This window comes from Lucilia sericata, unplaced genomic scaffold (assembly GCF_015586225.1).
Source record: "Lucilia sericata isolate MDLA Ls3-8-SP2 unplaced genomic scaffold, ASM1558622v1 Contig001692F_arrow, whole genome shotgun sequence".
In the NCBI taxonomy this organism is placed as follows: domain Eukaryota; kingdom Metazoa; phylum Arthropoda; class Insecta; order Diptera; family Calliphoridae; genus Lucilia; species Lucilia sericata.
The window spans coordinates 32,261-56,967 of NW_023995602.1; the positions used below are offsets into that span (position 1 = coordinate 32,261).

The following is a 24,707-nucleotide window of genomic DNA, read 5'->3' on the forward strand; positions in this document are numbered from 1 at the left end:
CTGAGGACGAAACTTCGTTCCGAAAAATTCGTCGTTCGTCCCAATTGTGCGTATAGCATTATTTTATTACACCGTGATACAATTTTTAATAATTTTTTTTTGGACTTGAACGAAGCCATATAAACATGATACTAGAGGTTATCTAAAGTGAAACTGCGTTAAAGGACTTTAAAGTTGTAAGGATATTAAAATTTATTAAAATATATTTACTGAACAATTTCCGTCAATATGGGTATCAAATGACAGAGGATAATCTCCGAAAATCAATTCTATTTACTGTTTTTTCAGGACGAAATATTTTAAATAATGCCCTTTGAGAATTTCATCCTTTCATATCCTTTATTGTTATTTGTTTTTTAAATAAATATAAGTTGAAACCTTGTGTATTCTTTACCACATACTTAAAATTTATTTCTATAGCATTATTAGCTAAGTTACTAGAAACAATTATATTATTACTCTAATATGAAAAAATTAATTTCTTGACATTACTTTTTGGACTTAAACAAAACCAAATACAACGAAAGTAGAGTTTTTATATTGAAAAACTGTATACTCAGTTTTAAATTTTCTGATCCCTTTTCCTTTTTAAAGGACTTTAAAATTTTTGAGGATTTAATATTTTTATTCAAATATTTGTATCCTGTGTTACTGGGAGTGAAATTAAGTAGTACGGTCTCTAAAAGTGGAAATATCCTTTTAAAATATTATTCTTCCATATAAAGGATGAAATTATTATATTGATAATTTTTTTATTTTTCAGGACAAACAATATTAAAATTGTATTAATAATTCAAATCTTTACAAAAATATATGGCCAATTTCGTGTTCCGTCTGAACGTAGCTTTAGACGGAAAAAGATAATTGAACAAAAATTTTATATTATTAATTAAGGTATATTTAATTGATTTGCATTAAATAATATGTTTCTTACTATTTTTGGCATTTAGGAAGATTTCATTTTTTCTAATATTTCTTAAAATTGTGTCTGATATGGAATAAAAGAAGGAAAAAAGGGATATTTATTAACATTTTATTTACAATAAAAAATCAGATCTTTAAAAATAACATTAGCTTCTATTTTAAATAAACTTTTCATTCATGTTTTTCAATTTATTAAAATTTTGTTGACATTTTAATTTTTTTCTTTGTTTTGTTTTTCTCGTTTTTCTTGTGTAGCGTCGTATTTTTTAGTATTATTTAGGAAAAAACTGAGTTGCATCACTAAAAACTATTCGATTTTGAGTGGATTTTAACGAAATCTTTGTTTTTCTCGTTTTTCTTGTGTAGCGTCGTATTATTTAGGAAAAAACAGAGTTACATCACATTTTGAGTAGATTTTAACGAAATCTAGTTACGAAGTAGAATTTGTTTTGTATGGTAAATCTAGTTAAAATCAACTAGATTTGGCTCGAAATCTCATAAGTACTAGATTTTGTGTATGTGTAAATGGGGTATAAGTCATGGTTAAAAATTAAAATTTGAAAATTCAAACTTTACGATTTTTGTTTATATAAAAATAAAATTCCTACAATTAGCATAATTTTACTTTACAAAGTCAGTCATATTTTGTAAACAGGGTCCAAAACAGATTCATAAATTTTTTTTCATAATATTCAAGAATATATATATTTCATATAATAAAACATAAAATTTATAATGAATCTTATTTTTGTCCGATAACTGACATATACTTCTTATGCATACCCGGATATGTTGGGTGTTGATGTACGAGGTAAAATTAGAAAATCGGTCATAAATCGGTTTTAAAAATATAGTCGGTTTAGTTACATTACTCTGAGAGAATACCTAAAATTTCAAGTCGATGCGATATATAGATCTCGAGATATATCACTTTGAAAATAAAAAACATACCCGTGTATATGCCCTGCCAGCAACTCAACTAACTTTAAATGCATTAAAAGCCGACTTTTTCATCAACTAGTTATGGATTATTTTTAATGGAGCCAACTGACTATTTTAACATGGCGATGTCCGACTCTGCATGACTTTTCAACTAACTTAAAGTTAGTTATAAAAAGATTAGCTTAAAGTTAACTGTTTATTAACTAACTTAAAGTTAGTTGCAGAAAGTCAACTAATAGTTTTCTTTTGTATTACCTACATTTTAATTAAATATATGTAAAATTTATTTACATTAACTAAATATATTTAAAATTTGTTTAACTATTGGTTATCTAAATTACACTTCGCTTTAAAAAAATATTAAAATATTTGTTACATGTTAAAAACAGAGAAATCTGAATGACAATTAGTTCCAGTGCTTATTCTGTAAGCTATTTATGGCTGAAGTTCATTAGATCCACTAAATAGTTGAAAATACTGTGGAAATAGACACATTTTTAAGATTTGGAAACGTTTATGTAATATGATCTGCTTTTTCAAGTCGTGCTAGTAGTTTGTTACAATGGAAATAGACACCTTTTTAAGATTTAAAATTAATAGACATCAGTAATAACAGCGGTATCCATGATCCATCGATACATCTAAATAAATTTAAAAATGTTATGTGTAATGTTAACTAATAATGTATTATATTTACAGCATCAATCAGCAGAATTTAGGGACCGAGTTTTGAAATATTAAACCTTTTATAATTTATTTCTCCAATTTACTGACTCTAATTTCACAATGTATACAAGAAAATGACAAAAATGTAAAACAAAATTCCAAATAATAAAGAACCATGAGAAAACATGTCGAAACAAAATGCCCTCCAGATAATTTTGGGGTATTTCGGCATTATATGATAGTTAGCTTGTAGCTAGTCTTTAAAAGTCGGTTGCTTACGTTAACAAATACCAAATTTTGGAACATTACTGCATTATATGGTAGTTCGTTTATAGTCAGTCTACTAAAGTTAACAAAAATAAATTCATAATAATGGAGAAACAAGAGAAAACATTGAAATAAAATTCTCTCCAGATAATTTTGGGGCTCTTCTGCATTAGTTAGTTAGTTTTTAAAAGTCGGTTGTTTACTTTGCCAAATAGCAAATTTCGGGACAGCTTTGCATTACATTGTAGTAAACTTATAGTTAGTTTGTAAAAGTAAACTAGAAGTGAATTTTTCTCGTAGTCCACTACAAAATTGCTGGCAGGGTGGTTATTGACATAATGGTTAAACTAGCAAACAAAATTACCCAGCAAAAAATAATTGATGTCATACTTTACAAACGACATCTTAATCGCACCTAAAAATGTGTTTACATATTTTCACTTTTATAAACCAAATATTTTCTTAAAAATGAAAACTCAGTTAAAAGTATAGAGATAGATGTAGAAAAGTCACTACAAATAACATATTCAAAGTACATCAAATGTTGGTGAAAACCAACGAAATTTGCATAAGCGTTGCATTGAAAGAATGTGGTTTATTTTTGACATTCAAATATCGGATTTTTACTGCTTCCAATGACACGCTAATATAAAATTGTGATGAAAATACTACATCTTTTTCCACACTTTTTTTTAAAAGTCAAACCAAATCGCACATAAAAAATCAACAAAAATTGAATTCTTCACTGAAACCATAAAAAATAAAGAAAAAGAAAAGAAACAAACAACAAATATGCACAAAATATATATAATTTCTAAAAAGTAAAAAATAAAAAATCTTCATGTACAAAGGATTTGAAAAATACTTTATACATACATGCATACATACATACATACATACATACATACATATATATATATATATATATATATATATATACATACATCCATCCATCCATACATACATACATACATACATACATACATACATACATACATACATACATACATACATACATACATACATACATACATACATACATACATACATACATACATACATACATACATACATACATACATACATACATACATACATACATACATACATACATCGTGTTTACAAACTGCTTAGCATTTCATATAAATTTATGATAGATTTATGAGGAATTTTCTGTTTGAATTTAATTATCTACTAAACCTTTTAAGATTTCGCAATATTGTGAACAATAACTCCGTTTAAAAAATATTTGTATAAAAATTCTATCTCTAAATGTTATTACAAAATTAAAAAAAAAATATGACGTTATTAATAACAACTTAAATAAAGATATCCTTTTAGAGGAGTTAAGTATTATCAATTTCTTAATTTTATGTTTAATAATATTGAGAAATGTATTTTTTAGTACATGTGTATTAAAGAATATTAATGTGCCATCAAAAAAATTTCACACTTTTTTTCATACCCTAAAATTTAAACATATTCTGCCTTATGCAAAAACGATTACTAAAGTTAACAATGGTTTACTACACATTTTCCATATAAAACAGTGCCTGTGTTCTGTAACTTGATCGAAAAGCTTTCGCATCGAGTAGGCATAAAACAAAAAATTCCATCGTTTCTCGATTTGTGAGTAAAAAGTGTTTCTGTAACATAAAGTGAAAAGAGGCAACATGAATTACGTTTACATTGGAAACTTCCAATAAAATACCTGTCGAAAACTATAATAAAAAGATAAAAACAAAAATTGCCAAACAAATTTATAAACAAAGATTAAATAAACAAAAATATTGAAATTAAATTAAAAATATTTAAGAAATTATTTTTTCGAAATGGACTTTGTAGTCGCTTAATAGGGTGCGAGAGGGATATCTATTAAAAGAATTTAGTTTTTGCGTTAAAATATTTTCTTTCAGCTTCCTTAACATTCTTTTGGAGGGAATGGTTTCGTCAAATGTCCATATGCAAATATTGTTTATCGTTAATATATAACCAATATATTTATGTATATATTTTTTGCTATTTAATACGTTTTCTTTATTATAGAAACGGCCAACCTATGACATTGTCTCCAAAAGTTATTGAACGAATTAATGAAGCTGCTAATATTTTAAAAGTCAATAACTTCGAAAAAAATATGATTAAACCATTCACTGTTTACGGTTTCGACTTGTTTTCTGCTGGTAAGTATGTGAATTTATGATAACTAAAGTATATGAATTTATGATGACATACAAATGTAGCAAATGTATAGTATTTAGATAAATTGACTTTTATAACAAACAAATTTTAATTGACCTTTTGATATATCATTATTGGGTTAGAATAGGTTAATAATAGGATGTATACTTAACATCTGGTCAGTTTTTGAATAAAAGCGGGATCCGCTTTTTGAAGAAAATATTTTGAAAAAACGGGATTTTGAAAATTGTTATTCATTAAACCGGGATTTAATAAAACTTAACATCAAAACAAGTAAAAGTATTGTATTCGACTACTACGAATCTTCAAAACCTTGTCACGGTAGGTAGGTTGATAGGAGGATAGGAGGACTACATCAAATCCGAAGAAATACACCTAGGCCACTATCGGGCCTGTTGTGCGCTCCTTATCATTAAACAAGTAAGAGTGCTATATTCGGCTGTGCCGAATCTTATATACCCTTCACCATAGTGTATTTATAAATTCATTTTCCCGACTATATCATTATTATAGCAATAGCAAAACATAATGAACAACAACAACGCTAAACGATATAAACACACAAAAAACAAAATACACAAGGCTGTAAAACCAACAGACATCCAAACATACGAAACGAAATACAGAAAAAACAAAAACAAAATACAAAACACAATGAAACCAACAGACATCCAAACATGCGAAATTCAATACACCAAGAAAACAAAAACATTATACACAAAGCAATGAAACACACAGCCATCCAAACATAGGAAATTATTGAAGATTTGGATCCCGAAGATATCTGGAGTCTTCAGAAAACTGATTTCAACAGACAGACAGACGGACATGGCTTAATCGACTCCGCTATCTATAAGGATTCAGAATATATATACTTTATGGGGTCGGAAAATTATATTTTGGAAATTACAAACGGAATGACAAACTTATATATACCCTTCTCACGAAGGTGAAGGGTATAAAAAAGAAAAAAACTAATTGAATTATTTTTCTGTTTTCAGAAACTCAGTTTCCTGAACGTAATTCCTAAGAATCTTCCAATCAGTGTTAGTCAAGAATGTTATTTCCGGAATAACATCACTTCCAAGATACTTGGATCTAACTTCGACGAATGCCTGGCAGTGGCAAAGAAAGTGCTCCTGAGTTTCACTGTCCTCTCCACATGCTCTACATTCGTCTGAATCCGCACGTCCAGTTTTGCAGAGATGTGTTCGTAAACCTGTATGTCCACTCAGAATACGTACTAACTAACTTCAGACTTGCTCATTTTGAGGAGATTTTTCGTCTTGCTCTCATCAGGGTCACCCCATAGGATATTTGTGCTTCTACCCACTGTTTCATTATTCCAAGAGGCCTTATTGGATTCTCTCACCCATATTTTTAGTTCAGCTTTTGTTGCGTCGCATGGTTTTGCGTTTGTCAGATTAACTGCCTCGAGCTCCCTTCCCTTTAAAGCTATTACATTCGCCCTTTCGTTACCGACTACGTCCGATGATTGTGTATAACCTTCCAATGTGTCCAGTATAGTACATTGATGACGTGTCCTATAACCGCTTTTGGCCAGTTCGCCTAAGCATTGGTTGAAGTAGTACATATGACACCACTTATACCCAAGCAGCATGTACGCTGAACTCCTGAATTGGTCTAATTACACTATTATAAAGCCAATTTGTCATAGTAGGACTAAGACCCCATTTCATGCCTATAGTAGAAATTTTTGTCTTTCTTGTGAAAAGACAGAAATCTGTATTTGCCGGGTTAACATTGAGGCCTCTCGGTTGAGCCCAGTCCAAGGCCTTATTCAGAGCCTCCTCAGCTCTTTTATACAAGTAATTTGAATGCTTTCCCTTTAAAAGTGTTACCACATCGTCTGCACAGCAGACAGGTATAAGTCCTTTCTCGGTTAGGGTCCTTAGGAGGCTATTCGTGGTAACCCAGAGTAAAGGTGACAAAATGCCACCCTGTGGTATACCGCGAAATACCTTTTTCCTGATAGTTATATCGTACATCACTCAGCTTATCCATCTGTTCTTTAGCATGTAGTTGATCCACTTACGGAGCACCCGATCAACATAAAACTGGTTTTATGGATTGGATAAAATTATCGGTGTGCACGTTATTGAAGGCGACTTCGATGTCAATACATACCGCCAGTATATACAGTTTACTTTCAAAAGATTCACCTATGTAGTGGACAAGTTCTTTTAAAGCGGTTTCCACCGATCGTCCCTTTAAGGCATTTGTCTTGTATACTGCTTTTAAGCATACTATCGGCTATTCGTTCCAAGGTTTTAAGTAGGAGGGACGTAAGACTTATCGGTCGATAGGACTTAGATGTCGCATAGCTAGAATTCCCTGGTTTAGGTATAAATATTACCCTTGCATCCTGTCATTGGGCTTTTCCTCTGCGATTGGTGTTTGTGTATATGTATTACCCCAAGCTACATGGTGGTAGTTGGCATCACAACCTATTACAATTTTCTTATTTTTCCTTTGTACCTCTTCAACCAGTTTCATCAGCTCCGACGTTGGTGGTAGTGTCAGAGAATCGAAGGGCAAGTAAACAGATGCAACGACCTTGCTTCAGCACCGTTACATCCGATGTGGATAATCATGTTGAGAGGAGAAAACGTAAGTTCTTGTGACATAAGATACATGTTCTCGGTCGAGACCCTGTATCAGCGTAGAAAAGTTGGAAATTTACGTGATTTAATCCAGAAACCTTGTTGCGACTCGTCCAAGGTTTCCGGATTAAAGCTATGTATATGTATTTTACCTGTGTTAATTTTAGCCATCAGAACGTTGGTAGTCGTTTCGTTCCGATGGAGGTTTATTTGAATAAAATCAATCATGGTCATCCATTAAACCGTCTTCTAGCGAGTTTTAACCTACTCGCTCTTTGGATTTGACTCCTCCGGGCAGTGATGCCAGGAGATTTTTTTTAGAAATCCCTACGCTTATGAGAAAAAATCCCTTTTTTCCCTACACCCACTTTTTATTTTCCCTACACTACTTTTTTCCAATTTTTTCCAAGTTTATCTTAAAAAAATACAAAAATAACATAAAAATCTAAAATATTAGCTCTGTTTTATAATATACATATTATTATAATATACTTATTATTATATTTACATATACATATTATTTATATTTATAATATACATATGTATATGTATTTTTTTAAATTTTTAGGAATGAAATTTCTAGAATTTAAATTTTTAATTTTTTACTTTCAATTTTACATCATACAAATTTTTCAACCCTGACTCTTCAGTTAAGATTAAAAAAAAAAACAAGACAGTTGAGAGATTTATGGGAGTATCACGATTCGATGTTAAAAATTTATTTTATGTGCCCCCAACAAAAATTTTTTCATAAAATTTTATATAATTATTTTAAATAAGGTTTTCTTTTGCGTTTACTTTTTGCGGTTTACTTTTATAAATTTTCAGAACATTAGATTATTTTTTTCAATCCTGAGTTACTGCATTAAGCCCCCGACTACTCTATCTATAAGGAGTCAGAATATATCGCCCTACAGGATTGGCATAATCCAAAAAAGTCGTTTCAAGAAAAATGGAAATTAATATGTAATGACATTTAACTATTTTCTTTGATAACTTTTAAACAAATCAAGGGATGCTAAAAATCCAAATTCAGATAGTTGAGGTTAATATGTTTCTCATCTAAATTGAAATTCAATTTTTAGTTGTCTAATATTCACGAAAACGTGGGTTTTAGTTTTTACGTTTACAAAAAATCGATTTCACATCGAAAATAATAGGCATATTAGAAATTTGATAAATCTATATGAAAGATTTTAGTGTGTCGCATGTTTTGTAGACCTCAGTTCAAGAAAACCGAATTTTGGATTATGCCAGGCTTGTAGCGATATATAGGTACACATATTGTAGAAATTACAAGCGGAATTTTTACTAACGATACACTTAAAATTGATTTCATTTTTAATTTTAAAGTTTAATACATGAAAGAATATATTTTTAGTTGATAAAAACTATGAAATTGAAAAAATCCCTACAACTTGACAATAGTAAGAAATCTTTCCCTTTTTCCCTACACGTGAAATTTTTGAAAAAATACCTACAAAAAGGGAAAAATCCCTACACTTGGCATCACTGCCTCCGGGTAACCTGAAGTGGCTATTGATGCAGTGGGTAATATTGATGACACTGCGGTGTCCTTATCAGGCATAGGAATAGCAGTATTTTTAATTGACACCTTTCCAATTTTGGAAAGCACAGCTGTTCGTCAGAAGACAGCAGCTCAACATTTTGACCTCCAAGAATTTCCAGTATACGTTCATTAGCCAGTTTAATGCCCCATCCTTTAATGTAGACAGTGGATTTTAAGAGCACCGGAAGCTTGCTCTTCTTTGCCAGTCCCAGCTTAGCGCCGTCCCAGGGATGAGGAATACTTTCCACCAAATTCTTCAAAGTGCAAACACATTGGTGAGATGCTAACCTCATCAACATCAAGCCCATGCTGAACTCGTTTGTCCTTTGAAGTCGGATTATCGGCATCGTAAACTGCATAGAAGAGATCGTCCCGGTGTCTTCTTCTGGCAACTTTGGCGTAAGATGGCGGCTCTTTTCCTTTTCCACCGTCCAGCTTCTCCTTCCTCGTTTTTTTGGGTCTTTTTTTTGAGCTACCCTTACCTTCGAGGTTGATTTCGTCGACATGTTCGTCTTCGGAATATCTGGCTTGTCGTTGTCACCCTTACTCGCAGGATTCTGACTTGAGTTTCTTTTGAGTGAAGTATGGCTTGGCTTCGACTGTGTATTAGAAGACGGGGATATCTTTTTCTTCTTAGGTTTAGTCTCAGTTGTCAACTCCTCGGGAGACCTGATCCTCTTTGCCTCAGATCTTGTAAGAGTCCGATTCTTCTTTGATTTCCTGAAGCATCTTTTTTAAATTCCTCCTCTGTGCTCCAGTAAGTCTTTTCTTAGTAATGGGTAGTTTAGCTATGCTTTTACTCACCTCTTTCACCATTTGCTCTACTTCATCCTTTTTGGGATTTGATATAGGTAATTGTGTTGTTATTATCATCTGTGGATTCAGAGTCGGAACCCTTACCTATATTTAAAGGCGCTCTCCGAGTACATCCTTCTCTTTCACCCCTATGTTTTTGCCAACGGCATGCTGTACACTTGTCGCATTGTCCGCCACGGTGGCCAATGTACCCACCTCCGTAGTAATCTTTTGCTCATGATTACAGGATGACGACGACACGTGACTCGCGAGTTGATCAACTCTTGCCGCCGGTGGTACTGGGTTATTTGGGCCCTGCACCGTAACTTTTATATTTTTATTTTCCACATTGGATTTTTTCCAGTTTTTTTGGTCCGCCTCCCTCAGCTGGAGTGAAACTAAAACTGGGAGAGGGCAGATGGTCCATCTCCAGCCCCTATCCGCCACCCGGTACGCGCACGGTAGTAAAAACGGAAAAACTCCCCCGATATATAATATTAAGAATTTTTTTTTATTTTGGTAGCATATAAAAACGCAAAACCTTGGACATACCCTGCAGCGCGACGAACTTGTTTGAAAAAAATATGAATTTTGCTTGGACGGGTCTCATTTTGTTCATTAGTGTCTAAAACCAACTGATGTAAAATTTTAGCCAATTCGGATAACGGGAAACCGTGCCGGAAACCGAGTGTGCGGAAATCGAAAAGTGTAAAATTGTGTAAATAATAATAGGACTTTTTTAATTTCTTCAAACATTGGGAACTAATTTACATTGGGTATAACTCTCCAATTTTGATAAAAATTTTGGTCAACAAATGTATAGTTATGGAGTTATAGACCTTCGAAGTTAAATATATATATTATCAATATCTTCCCTATTTAAGAACCCATCCGGACAATATATATATATATCATTAGAAAGAGCTCTGAAATACCTTTTCAACGATATATAATATGATCCTTTTTATTAACCCTTTGAGGACCAATTCCACAAGTATTTTTTATATAGATTTTTTGACAAAAATGCCGTTATTTCGTAAATCCATTGATATAACGTTACTTATATATATATATATTGGAAAAATTGCAGAAGAGATTTCAAGCTTTCATTTGATGTATGGATATGTACTAATATCTTAATAAGTATAGCGATATTTTAGTTGGATTAAGGTAAAGTACCTAAAATTAATGTTTTTTATTTGATATTAGTTAATTGTTGTTGTTTTGGCAGGAATAAAGTATTATAACTATATAAAGTACTAAACTAAATATACATAAAGTATTGAAAATTACATCAAAATACCTTTCCAACGATATAAAATAGAAGCTAATTTATTAGCCTATTGAGAAGGATTAATACAAACTGTGCTTTTTATATTAACCTTTGTTAATAAAAGTTCTGTTATATCAAAAATTCATTCATAAGAAGGTACCGATTTATGTATATTGAGTAAATTTCGATTTTTCTGGGTAAATATTCGGAAATGGGTATGTAGCTCCGGACCCGAACAATTTTTTTAAATTTTTTGGGTAATGAAATGTTGTATATGTGAACCGCAAAAAAAAAAAATCCAAATTTTGTGGGTAAACATTCGAAAATTGGATGATAGCGTCAGGCGAAAAATTTTTCACTTTTTTAAATAATTTAAGAAATTTTTTGTCACAGTCTCTCTTTACTATTTTTAAACTTAAATATCATCCCCATTTATTAAGATATTAGCACTAGGGTGATCGATTATTCGACATTTTCCAAAAACCGGTTTTCGAATAGTTCGAATAGTTGACATTTAAAAAAAAACCGGTTGATATTTTTCAAATTCAGAAAAAACCGGTTAACCGGTTTTTCATTATAAATAAAAAAAAAATATTTTAATTTGAAAAACTTAATGTTTATGTTTAAATTTGATTGAACATGATGATGATTGAACATGGCCAGAAATGATTTTTAACAGTTTAAAAGATTATAACTATAGATCTAGTCGTCTGATTTACATTATTTCATTAATATAAAAAAATTAGGAAAAAAGTGGGACACTTCTGTTAAACATAAGGTACTATGTAATCCTAGCTTATTTCAAAAGCCCTGTGTAGGACAACACATCCATAAAATTTCAGCCGTAAATTAATTATTGTAAATTGAATATAATCTTAAGATTGATAAAATTTTATCAAACAGTTATCAATTTTACAAATAAATTTTTTTATTTAATTAGGAAAATCAAAAAAGTTTAACCAAAGGAGCTTTAGAAAAATATACGCTAGTTCGTCGACTCAACTAATTTTAAAATTTAGCTGTATTATTATTTACTTAAAAAATTCATTTAAATAATCTTTGAATACAATGCAAATAAAAGTATTCGAAACCGGTTTTTAAAAAGTGAAAAAACCGGGTTATTCGATATTCGAAAAATCAACATTAAGAAAAAACCGACACTGGTAAAGCAGAAAAAACCGGTTTTAAAACCGGTTGAAAAATCGAGTCGATCACCCTAATTAGCACATATCTATTAGGGTGATCGATTATTCGACATTTTCCAAAAACCGGTTTTCGAATAGTTCGAATAGTTGACATTTAAAAAAAAACCGGTTGATATTTTTCAAATTCAGAAAAAACCGGTTAACCGGTTTTTCATTACAATTAAAAAATATATTTTAATTTGAAAAACTTAATGTTTATGTTTAAATTTGATTAATAAAACATGGCCCGAAATGATTTTTAACAGTTTAAAAGATTATAACTTTAGATCAGTGGTGCTCAAACACATACTACCATAGACTACCATAGTTTTATTTGTGTTGGTAAAGCAGCAGAGAACAGAATTCAATTCAAAATAAAAGTATACTAATAAAATGACTACAAACTATAAAGTATATGCTAACTGTCAAATATTTATTATGGATTTTGACAGCCAGAGTATAGCAACGTCTATATATAAAAAACTATCAACTGTTCTCTCATGTTCTCCTACATTCATTCGGCTTTCTCAAAATTTTGTTGTTGTATTTCTGTGTGTATTTTAAAAACGTCGCGCACAGATCTTGCTTTGACAAGTGCTGATCAGCAACTGATTTGATTTTGTTTTTCAAGTTGAGAGCAAACCAACTGATATTGCTCATTATAAAAAGAAGAAGAATTAAACTTGTAGTGTATGTGTATCAACTTAGCGTCAGCAGAATTTTCTTACCCTATCACGCGTGCTATGACACGGCCATATTGAGCTTCTCTGCTTTAGATCTAGTCGTCTGATTTACATTATTTCTTTAATATAAAAAATTAGGAAAAAAGTGGGACATTATTTTAAAAGCCCTGTTTAGGAAATTTGCATAGGCATTCCAACACTTCCATAAAATTTCAGCCGTAAATTAATTATTGTAATTGGAATATAATCTTAAGATTGCTAAATTTTATCAAGCAGTTATCCATTTTACAAATAATTTTTTTTAATTAATTAGGAAAATCAAAAAAGTTTAACCAAAAGAGCTGTAGAAAAATATAGTCTAGTTCCTCGACTCGAATATTTTTAAAATTTAGACGGGCTGTATTATTATTTACTTAAAAATTTCATTTAAATAATCTTTGAATACAAAGCAAATAAAAGTATTCGAAACCGGGTTTTAAAAAGTGAAAAAACCGGGTTATTCGATATTCGAAAAATCAACATTAAGAAAAAACCTACACTGGTAAAGCAGAAAAAACCGGTTTTAAAACCGATTGAAAAATCGAGTCGATCACCCTAATACATCATGTGAAAGCTTGAAATCTTTTCTACAATTTTCTCGATATTTATCGGTACCATTATATCGATGGATTTATGAAATAACGACACTTTCATCAAAAAACTCTATATAAAAAATACTTTTTGTGGAATTTGTTCTCAAAGGGTTAATAAATGCGGTCATATTATATATCTTTGAAAAGGTATTTCAAAGCTCTTTCTAACGATATATATATATTGTCAGGATCGGTTCATAATTAGAGAAGATATTCAATATATATAAATTTAACTTTGAAGGTCTATAACTCCAAAACTATATATTTGTTGATCAAAAGACATATATCACAAGTCATAGAATTAATAGCTTTATATGTGGTATACATTTTTTCAAGATCGGAGAGTTATACCTATAATATATTTAAGCCAAAAATTGTACCATTAAAATTTCATTTCAACCAAATGTTATCTTTTTTCAACAAGATATAAAACATTAACATCGAGCCACAAATAACAAAGTTAGAGGCATTTTCTTTTCACAAATATGTAGCAAAAACGATTAATTAATTATATATTTTACTCGTTTTTGTGTAAATATTTCAGTTTACATTACTTTTGCATGCAAAACAAAGACTAAACCATGCAAAATATGCATGATTTTTTAAATATATAGTTTGAAAAATTGTCAATAACTTTGTTATAATGTTTTGTAAATATTTTCTCTAGAAGATAAAAATTCGTAAAAAAGTTAGGAAAAGATTATTTTAATAGCTCAATTTTTGAAGAAATCAAAAAACTTTTCAATCGATTTCCAACACGCAACAAAGATTCATTCGTAATATCATTTTTTCATAAATTTTTACTTTTTTATGTTGATTTTTTACAAAAAATTAAGTTTCACAAAAATTCAGGCACATACTTAAGTTTTTCAAATTAATAGAATTTGCAAAAATTTTTTTGAAGCAAATCAGGATATATTTTTCTTACAAATTTTAATATTTATATCTTTATTTTTTAGTAAAATATAAAAATTTTCCCAAATAAGTTAAAGAGTTTCTTATCGTGCTTTCAATCCCAATTTTTAAATAAATTCACTGTAATGTATTGATGGTGGGGAAGCTAGTTCCTATGCGCATTTCGCCGGTTGCTTAAGCCAGCTCATCAGGAAACCTTTCCCAATATTTTAGGAAAACTAGAAATGTCTTATAAAAGAATTATTTTAAACTCAATAAGAATTCACAACGCATCTTTCACAAAACATTAAAGTTTTGACAAAACACCAACAATAACAGTGAGTTTATTTTTTCTTACATTCCTTTCTACACTTGGCTGGTTGTTTTCCAACTCTAAATGCAGTTGTAAGGGAAAAAATAAAAACAAAATAAACAACTTCTATTTTGTTGTTTTTTTTTTAAAAACAACAGAATAGGGTATTCAGTTTTAAATGCACGGGCACTTGCAAATTTAATTTAAAAATTGATTTCGGGATTTTTATTATTTTTTCAAATAAGTTAAAGAGTTTCTTATCGTGCTTTCAACCCCAATTTTTAAATAAATTCACTGTAATGTATTGATGGTGGGGAAGCTAGTTCCTATGCGCATTTCGCCGGTTGCTTAAGCCAGCTCATCAGGAAACCTTTCCCAATGTTTTAGGAAAACTAGAAATGTCTTATGAAAGAATTATTTTAAACTCAATAAGAATTCAAAACGCATCTTTCACAAAACATTAAAGTTTTGACAAAACACCAACAATAACAGTGAGTTTATTTTTTCTTACATTCCTTTCTACACTTGGCTGGTTGTTTTCCAACTCTAAATGCAGTTGTAAGGGAAAAAATAAAAACAAAATAAACAACTTCTATTTTTTTTTTTTTTTTTTAAACAACAGAATAGGGTATTCAGTTTTAAATGCACGGGCACTTGCAAATTTAATTTAAAAATTGATTTCGGGATTTTTATTATTTTTTCAAATAAGTTAAAGAGTTTCTTATCGTGCTTTCAACCCCAATTTTTAAATAAATTCACTGTAATGTATTGATGGTGGGGAAGCTAGTTCCTATGCGCATTTCGCCGGTTGCTTAAGCCAGCTCATCAGGAAACCTTTCCCAATATTTTAGGAAAACTAGAAATGTCTTATGAAAGAATTATTTTAAACTCAATAAGAATTCAAAACGCATCTTTCACAAAACATTAAAGTTTTGACAAAACACCAACAATAACAGTGAGTTTATTTTTTCTTACATTCCTTTCTACACTTGGCTGGTTGTTTTCCAACTCTAAATGCAGTTTTAGAAAACATTTTTAACATCTACGTGAACCAAATGCAAAAACGAAATACATTGATAATTTTGTTGTTCCAGAACTGCCACCGCCTTATGTGAATTCGCTTTGGCATATACAAATACTGTTGCAGATATTTTGTTGTGTTTTTTTATACTGTGACCATTTTCTCTACAGCGAATACACATACGAAATACACGAATCGAAAGGCATAGTATGTAACATTATTAAGAATAATTTTTTTTCACGTATACGTTATACCACCCAACTTCTACGTATCTTTGAAGTTGGGTAGATACATAGGCTATCCTCATTGATTTTATTACTGACGGTTGCAGCATTTTGAACTCTACACTAATGTAGAGACACTGAACTGAGACACTACAGAGAGGCTGATTTCCAAAACGTACCAATACAAAGTGTAAATAAAATTTCACTGCGGTGTTTAAATCTTGTAAACATGAAAAGTTTAAAAACATTGCAACGATGCTTTGCTTATTTTAACATTCTGAAATATAGAAGATGAAAAGTATTGTTTTCAGTAAGTCAGCTGTTTGTGTAGTTTTAGCAACTAACAGGTACAGGGTGCTCTCACAAGGTGAAGTCAAGGTCCACCACACAATACTTTACGACGAACTGCGACTGACAGCTACGCAACGTAAAAAAGTGATGTCCAATCGTTGCGTTGATAAAGTAATTAAATATGTTTTAATAATATAAAAAATATTCAATATAAAATATTTGATGTAAAAAATATTTAATATAAAATTATACACAACAAAAATGGCAAACAATAATTTTGACTTTTTTGTTTTTGTTCTCATTCTCTTCTTTTTCGTACGCCAAAGTTGAATGTTTTTCAACTTTTTTACTTAATAAATAAATTTTATATTAATTTTTATCCGTATTATATTTATGCGAAATACTCAAAAATTGCGCAAACTATTTGTCTTAAATATGCATCTATTTTATCAATTGTATGGAAATTTTTACTAATCAATTGGTAAAAATTATAGGAACTGCTAAAAAGTGGGTTAAAAAAGTCCTAAATTTTGTATTATTATTTTTGTTTTCAGAGTTCATTGTTAAGTTCCCAAAAAGGTGCAAGCACCTTCAAATCAATACTCATTAATTAAAACCTCTTTATTTCAAAATTTGGACGTATACCTTAATATTTAAATGTTTTTGTAGACAGGGCCTTTTGTTTTTTGTCAATAAAATCGCTAATTTTGGTCGGAGGAGTCTAATTTTGTGGAAATTTGTTTTAATGCAATACATTAGAATCAGCAATAAAATCGATTTTGAATTTTTGGTTAGTTAGGGCCGTTTGCGTTTCAGGTGACGATATGTTTCAATCCATGAGCAAACAAACAATTTTAATTTTTCAACTAGTGTTATTCAAAAGTATTATTAACATGGTAAATTGCAAAAAGATTTGAATAATAGTAACACTGCAAAAAATTTTTTTTTTATATATTTAATGGTTGATTGGGACAGACTTATTGCTCCTGAATCCAGGTGTGGTAACAAACAAATTTTATCACGACTACTTTTTTCGCAAAAGTTAGAATAGAGTAGAATAGAATAGAATAGATGCATTCCTGACCGTTTTCCATTCCCCGACAGCCGGTACTACGTACCGGAATGACCCGAATTATTCGGCCAAGGGCTGTCAATCACAGCAACAACAATATAATTTTCATTTCGTCATCTTCCTACGCTACCCCTCCGCCTTCTCCCCTGCAATCACAACAACAGCAGCATCAACAACAACTACCGTCCGTTCCCACGACAATCTGTTCTTCGCACCGGAACGACTCGGAGTTCAACGAACAACGACCAAGGATTGTCAACTCAGCCACACCGACTTTACACGTATGTATTCTCTATTCTTCTTTTTTTTTTAAGGGGCAGACTATTTCGGAAAATCTGCTCCGTATTTTTTTGGTCCGAGCCGGAGTTGAACAAAATCCAGGACCATGGTACTGCTCTGTTTGCCACTCTAACAGACCATCAGTTAGGTGCACCGTTTGCAACGAGTGGGTCCACTTCAGGAAAGATGCTAACCGTAACTGCAGCGGTCTAAATAACCTTGGGGAGTGGAGTGATGGTTTCGTTGCCCCGCGTTGCACCAATAGACAACGCAGCCCTTCAACGTCATCAACATCGACGCAATCGAGCACGGTTACACCTCTTCCTCCTCAACAGCATCTAACCCAACAGCAACACAGGCCACAACAACATCCACAGCCACAACAACAAATAAACGCGCAGCCACTAACACCTCAAATTGCTGCCCATAGACCTGAAGTGTTGATATTAATGCAGTAACGGCCTCCTCAGTGAGATCACAGGGGTATCTCACTTTATGCAGCATCATAAAGTCCAGATCGCAGCGATCCAAGAAACAAAACTTACGTCCAGCTGCCAATTACAGCGTTGTAATAATTACAACATCTTGCGTATGGATCGCGTAAGGAGCGGTGGTGGAGGCATCGCATTCATCGTACACAACTCTGTGCAGTACAGACTCATTTCGCCAGACCTCAATAACCCAGATCCATACATCGAATACCAAGGGATTGCGGTTAAGTCAGGTGCTGCCGCAATTGAGCTGTACAACGTTTACATTCCGCCATTCAAGAGTTTACCTGCAGGTTATCACCCTGACATCAAATTCTTCCTGGAAGGTGATAACCGTGTCGTGATGGGAGACTTCAATGCTCATCACGAGCTCTGGCACTCGAATCTCGTGGAAGACCAGAGGGGTATAGCTTTTGCGGAACAGATTGACAACTATACGTTTTGCACAGTGAATGACGATGCCTCCACCAGATTTATGGGTAGTTGCACAAGCTCGCCAGACATCAATTTGTAGTGCTGGTCTCTTGAACTGTACGTACTGGCAACCTATAGTTTCACTATCATCGGACCATCTACCCATAATTATTAAGCTTGACTAGGGTTTCCAAATTCCCGACGTTTTTTGATTCCCGGGAATCGGGAAAAAAATATTCACATTCCCGTGAACCCGGGAATTCCCGATAAAATAAAAAATTTATTAAAAAAGCGTTTACGCGATTTTTTATTGAATTTTTTTAACATATCATGTAACTTAGAAATATGTATATATAAAATCAGGGTTGGCAATAGTTTTGAAGCAGTGAAAAGATAAGGGTAACGGTATTTGGATTATTTCGGTAACGTTGTTTTAGCGGAAATTGTAGTGAGATAAGAGGGTATTTTAAAGGAAAAATTATTTAAAAATAATATAAAATAACGGTAGTTCGGTAACGATATTTTAGAGATAACGGTAGTAGAGCTGAGGAAACGATAGCCAATCTTTATTTAAATAAAGTAAATAAAATACTTTGTTATTTTCTTTATAAATACATACATATAAGTATGTATTGAAGTGTCCCGCGGGCAACTTTTTGAAGGAATACCTGTCCATTTTTGTTGTATAAAATGTGTTACAATAAGCATAGTTGCATTTTTACTAGTTTTTAATTCCCGGCATTCCCGACTAAAATTCCCGGGAAGCTAAAAGTCACTACATTTCCCGGAAATTTTTTCCCGACGCTTCCCGGGAACGAAACCCTAAGCTTGACAAACCGACGGACTTTATTGTCTCTGAACGCCGAACTTATAAAAATCAAAAAAAGGCAGACTGGATAAGTTTTAGAGAGTTTACCAACCGCAAGTTTAGGAATTTACCCCACCCCCTTCTGACGCACAGTGGTATAGGAAAAAAAAAGAGGGAAATAATTCGGTAACTTCTAAACGGCTAATCCGATTTTAGTGAAGTTTGGTATGCACAAAGAGGAGGTGTTGTCGAGTTTAGGTTTTGAATTTGGACCTTATAGGCTAACCAGGGGCCCGGCGGGGGGTCCTCAAATTAGGACACCTCGGCTATGTTAAATTTTTAAAACGATCCTATATCTTCATTTGAGTTCCGATTTAAAAAAAATTTCGTATATAGAATCTCCTCATCGAGCACTATAAAAAATGTCGTAGCAGTAAATTATCTCTTATAGTTTAGGAGATATTCGCATTTGAAAATTAAAATTTTAAAATTTTTACCGTCCTTACTTTAGTTTTTTGATAATAGCGGGTCCAAATATTCCCGATTTTCGCCATTTTTTTATTCGCTTAACAACAAGTTTATATATCAAGTAGTGAAAGAATTATGTAAAAATCATGACTGTGTCCAAAGTTATAGGCATTTTAATTTAAAAAATTAAAAAAGGCGATTTTTTGCCATTTTTTGGGAAAAAAGTATCTTTTTTTTTAAGTTATCTAAAAAGTTTCTAAGAAGATGTATATAGAATTTATACTTTTTGGAAAGCTGACTTTACATAAAATACGATAAATGAAACAAAACCTAAAAATTTGATACCGAGGGGACCAGGTCCATCCAAAAAACCCTATTTTTTATGGAAAATTCAATTTTGCAAAAATTCTCAAATCGCATAGTCGATATCAAATTATAGTGACCTGTTTTATATGACCCAATATGTTCTTAATCATTTTGTAACGGGTTTCGATAACCCCGCCCCTGGTATGAATATAATAGGCAAAAAACCAAAAAATCCCATTTTTGGGATTTTTTAAAACTTTTTTGGGAATTCCGGGATTTCTAATAAGAAAATTCGAAATTTTTATTTAATTTTGGATTTTGAGTAAAAAAATCTACCTAACTGTAAAATTTCATCAGAAAATATTCATAAATAAAATTTTTATTGCAATTTGAAAAATTTGTATCTTCGCAAAAACTGAATAAAAAACATTTTTTAATTTTTTTTTAAAAAGTATTCCGCGAATTTTTTAATTTTCAAAAATTATATACAGTTTTGAAAAATAGAAATAATTACCTTTCCATTGATATATAACATGCCTACCTATTGTTTTTTAAGTGACAAATTAATTAGGGAAAACTCAACATCTTTTAGAAAATTTACCTAGCACTATTATTATCATCCATAAGGTTAACTCTTAAATTTGTTACATATATTAAAAAATGTTCAGGTATTATTTTTTAAAATGTAATTATTTTTACCTCTATAGGTCACTTTAATAGGTAGCTTATTAAAGTGACCTATTGAGGAAAAATTCATTACATAAGGAAACGTTAGACATATTAGGTAGACCCTTTAAAAAATAATTTAATTTAAGTACCTGTAATTAATATATAAGACAGGTTTATATCTGTTTGTAATTATTTGTAATTTGCTAACCATGGCGATCGTACTAAAAAAAATGATTTGTGCTCCATTTTATTTGAACACTCTTCAGCTCCTTTTCAAGATAAAGTCAACTTCTTATTGAAATATATTGAAACTGCACATAAAAATAAAGTGGATAAAACTGATATATGTAAAATTGAAAATTTTATAAAATCAGTTGATATAAAACTGAAGAGTGTTCGGTATTCCATTGCTAAATTTCAATCGAAATTTTTGATTGGCTGGATGAATGTGTAGAAGTTGCTATTTGCGTATCAACTGTTGGTGCTCCCTGTAAGCAGTATGAGGATTTGAGCTCAAAATCAAAGAGGAAAAGGTTATCAACTTCACTAGAAACCTTATCTTACGAAGAAGTTTCGGACACTTTTAAAGCAATGTTAAGAAAAGAAAAACAGCCTTTGGATGCCATAAAAATTGCAAATATTCTTCCAACCGCATCACCAAGACGACTGAAAAGAATTGTAAAGAGTATACCCACACCATCATCTGATACAACGTTCACTGAGGAAGAAGCTATTGCGCTTATGTTGCAGCTGGGATTAAGTCGTGATAACTACATAACTTTAAGAAAGGCGCTATCTGAAAAAGGAGTGGATGTTTTACCATCATATGACAAAATAAATGAAAAGAAGAAAAGCATTATACCATCTCCTATTGAAATAACTGATCGGAAGGCTGTTATTGGACTCGGCGCTCTACTCGAAAATACTGCTTTAAGGATTTCTTCTGACTTTTCTTCAGATCAACTAAAAAAAAATAAATTCTTGTGATCTTCAACTCATTTGTAAGTGGGGATGTGATGGATTATCAGCACTCTCGGAATATAAACAAATCAACACAAGTGAATCATCTTCCGAGTATAAAAGTGTATTTATGGCATCGCTAGTTCCATTAAGAATTCGAAAGTATGCTGACAGCGATTCTCCATCAAGCAGTTTCGATGATATTTGGAAGAATTCGACTCCAGGATCCAAAGCTTTTTGTAGGCCAATAAGCTTTGAGTATATAAAGGAATCCAAAACAACAACGCAAGATTTGATAAATCGTATTGAAGCAGAAATTAAAAACTTCGAACCTATAACAATCGAAATAAAAAATTATTCGTTTAACATGTCTTATGATTTAAAACTTACAATGATTGATGGAAAAGTTGGAAATGCCATTACAGGAACATCATCTACTTGGTACTGCTACATATGTGGTGATAAAAAATCAGAATTTTCGAATATTTCCAAGCAAAGGTCAATAAATGAGGAAACATTACAATTTCGAATATCCCCCCTACATGCTTGCATACGATTTCTGGAACATTTTCTACATTTAGCATATGATTTAAAGTACAGAAGCATACCGGAAAATGCAAACAAAAGTGCAAATAACAATAAGGAGTTAATGGAAATGAGAGCCAGTGAGAAAAGAAGAATTCAAGAGGAATTTAAAAAGCGGATGGGATTAAATATTGATAAACCACTCACAGGATATAGAAGCACAAACGATGGTAATACCGCTAGACGTTTTTTCAAACATTTTGAAACTACTTCCGAAATAACCGGAATTAATATGGATTTACTGCAAAAGGTCAATATTATTCTAATGGCGATAAATAGCAAGCATAAAGTGAACGCAACAAAATTTGGAGAGTATTCTACAAAAGTTTCTAAATTACTTTTGGAATTATATCCCTGGAAAGAAATGACACCTACAGTTCACAAGATATTATGTCATGGAAAGGTCATCATAGAACATAATATTCTGCCTTTAGGAGAGCTTACAGAAGAACCCCAAGAATCGAGGAATATAGACTTTAAGCATATTCATCAGTTTAGCTCAAGGAAGTGTTCTAGGCAGTCTCAAAATTAAGATATTTTTAATAATCTGATTCTATCTTCTGATCCTGTTTTATCTACTATAAGGAAACGTTGGATTTGCTACAAAACGTTAGCATTTGAAAATATTCATGAATTTAAAGATTTACTTTATCTTTTAGATATGGTCTACTGTGATACCGATTATTTTACAAAATTATATTAATTTATAAAAAAATAAATAAAGACTATTTTTATATAAAATAAATACTTGTTAATATTTTTATGGATAAAGAATAAAAGATTAATCGTAAAAAGTGGCTGTAAAAATTCATAAAAATTTAGGTAGTAAAACATGCCTAACAAATGTATGGATGAAAATAATAGTACTAGGTAAATTTTTCTAAAAGATGTTGAGTTTTCCCTAATTAATTTGTCACTTAAAAAACATTAGGTAGGCATGTTATATATCAATGGAAAGGTAATTTTGTCTATTTTTCAAAACTGTATATAATGTTTGAAAATTAAAAAATTCGCGGAATACTTTTTTTTAAAAAAAATTAAAAAATGTTTTTTATTCAGTTTTTGCGAAGATACAAATTTTTCAAATTGCAATAAAAATTTTATTTATGAATATTTTCTGATGAAATTTTACAGTTAGGTAGATTTTTTTACTCAAATCCAAAATTAAATAAAAATTTCGAATTTTCTTATTAGAAATCCCGGAATTCCCAAAAAAGTTTTAAAAAATCCCAAAAATGGGATTTTTTTTGCCTATTATATCCATACCAGGGGCGGGGTTATCGAAACCCGTTACAAAATGATTAAAAACATATTGGGTCATATAAAACAGGTCACTATAATTTGATATCGACTATGCGATTTGAGAATTTTTGCTCAAAATTGAATTTTCCATAAAAAATAGGGTTTTTTTGGATGGACCTGGTCCCCTCGGTATCAAAAATTTTTAGGTTTTGTTTCATTTATCGTATTTTATGTAAAGTCAGCTTTCCAAAAAGTATAAATTCTATATACATCTTCTTAAAAACTTTTTAGATAACTTAAAAAGAAAAAGATACTTTTTTCCCAAAAAAATTGCAAAAAATCGCCTTTTTTAATTTTTTAAATTAAAATGCCTATAACTTTGGACTCAGTCATGATTTTTACATAATTCTTTCACTGCTTGATATATAAACTTGTTGTTAAGCGAATAAAAAAATGGCGAAAATCGGGAATATTTGGACCCGCTATTATCAAAAAACTAAAGTAAGGACGGTAAAAATTTTAAAATTTTAATTTTCAAATGCGAATATCTCCTAAACTATAAGAGATTATTTACTACGACATTTTTTATAGTGCTCGATGAGGAGATTCTATATACGAAATTTTTTTTTAAATCGGAACTCAAATGAAGAAATAGGATCGTTTTAAAAATTTAACATAGCCGAGGTGTCCTAAACTCGACAACACCTCCTCTTTGTGCATACCAAATTTCATTAAAATCGGATTAACCGTTTAGAAGTTACCGAATTATTTCCCTCTTTTTTTTTTCCTATACCACTGTGTGACGTGCGCTCCGCAGAAAGGGAATTCCGGAAAATCGTCCTCGCTGCCACTGCTCGAACTATACCTGCTGCAACGGCGGCGGAATTAGCAGATGAGCGAGATGAAAT

At 31.2% G+C, this 24,707-nt stretch overlaps 1 protein-coding gene across 1 annotated transcript in view; it reads left to right on the forward strand.

Annotated features, from left to right (window-relative positions):
* LOC119612450 (transmembrane protein 177) overlaps nucleotides 1-24,707 on the forward strand; it is a gene marked incomplete at its 3' end in the record, with an annotated part of 58,519 nt that overhangs the window by 5,407 nt on the left and 28,405 nt on the right. Inside the window, exon 2 of the mRNA XM_037968255.1 lies at nucleotides 4,846-4,982. Within this exon, the coding sequence (XP_037824183.1) occupies nucleotides 4,846-4,982 (137 nt within the window). The remainder of the gene's footprint in view (nucleotides 1-4,845; nucleotides 4,983-24,707) is intronic.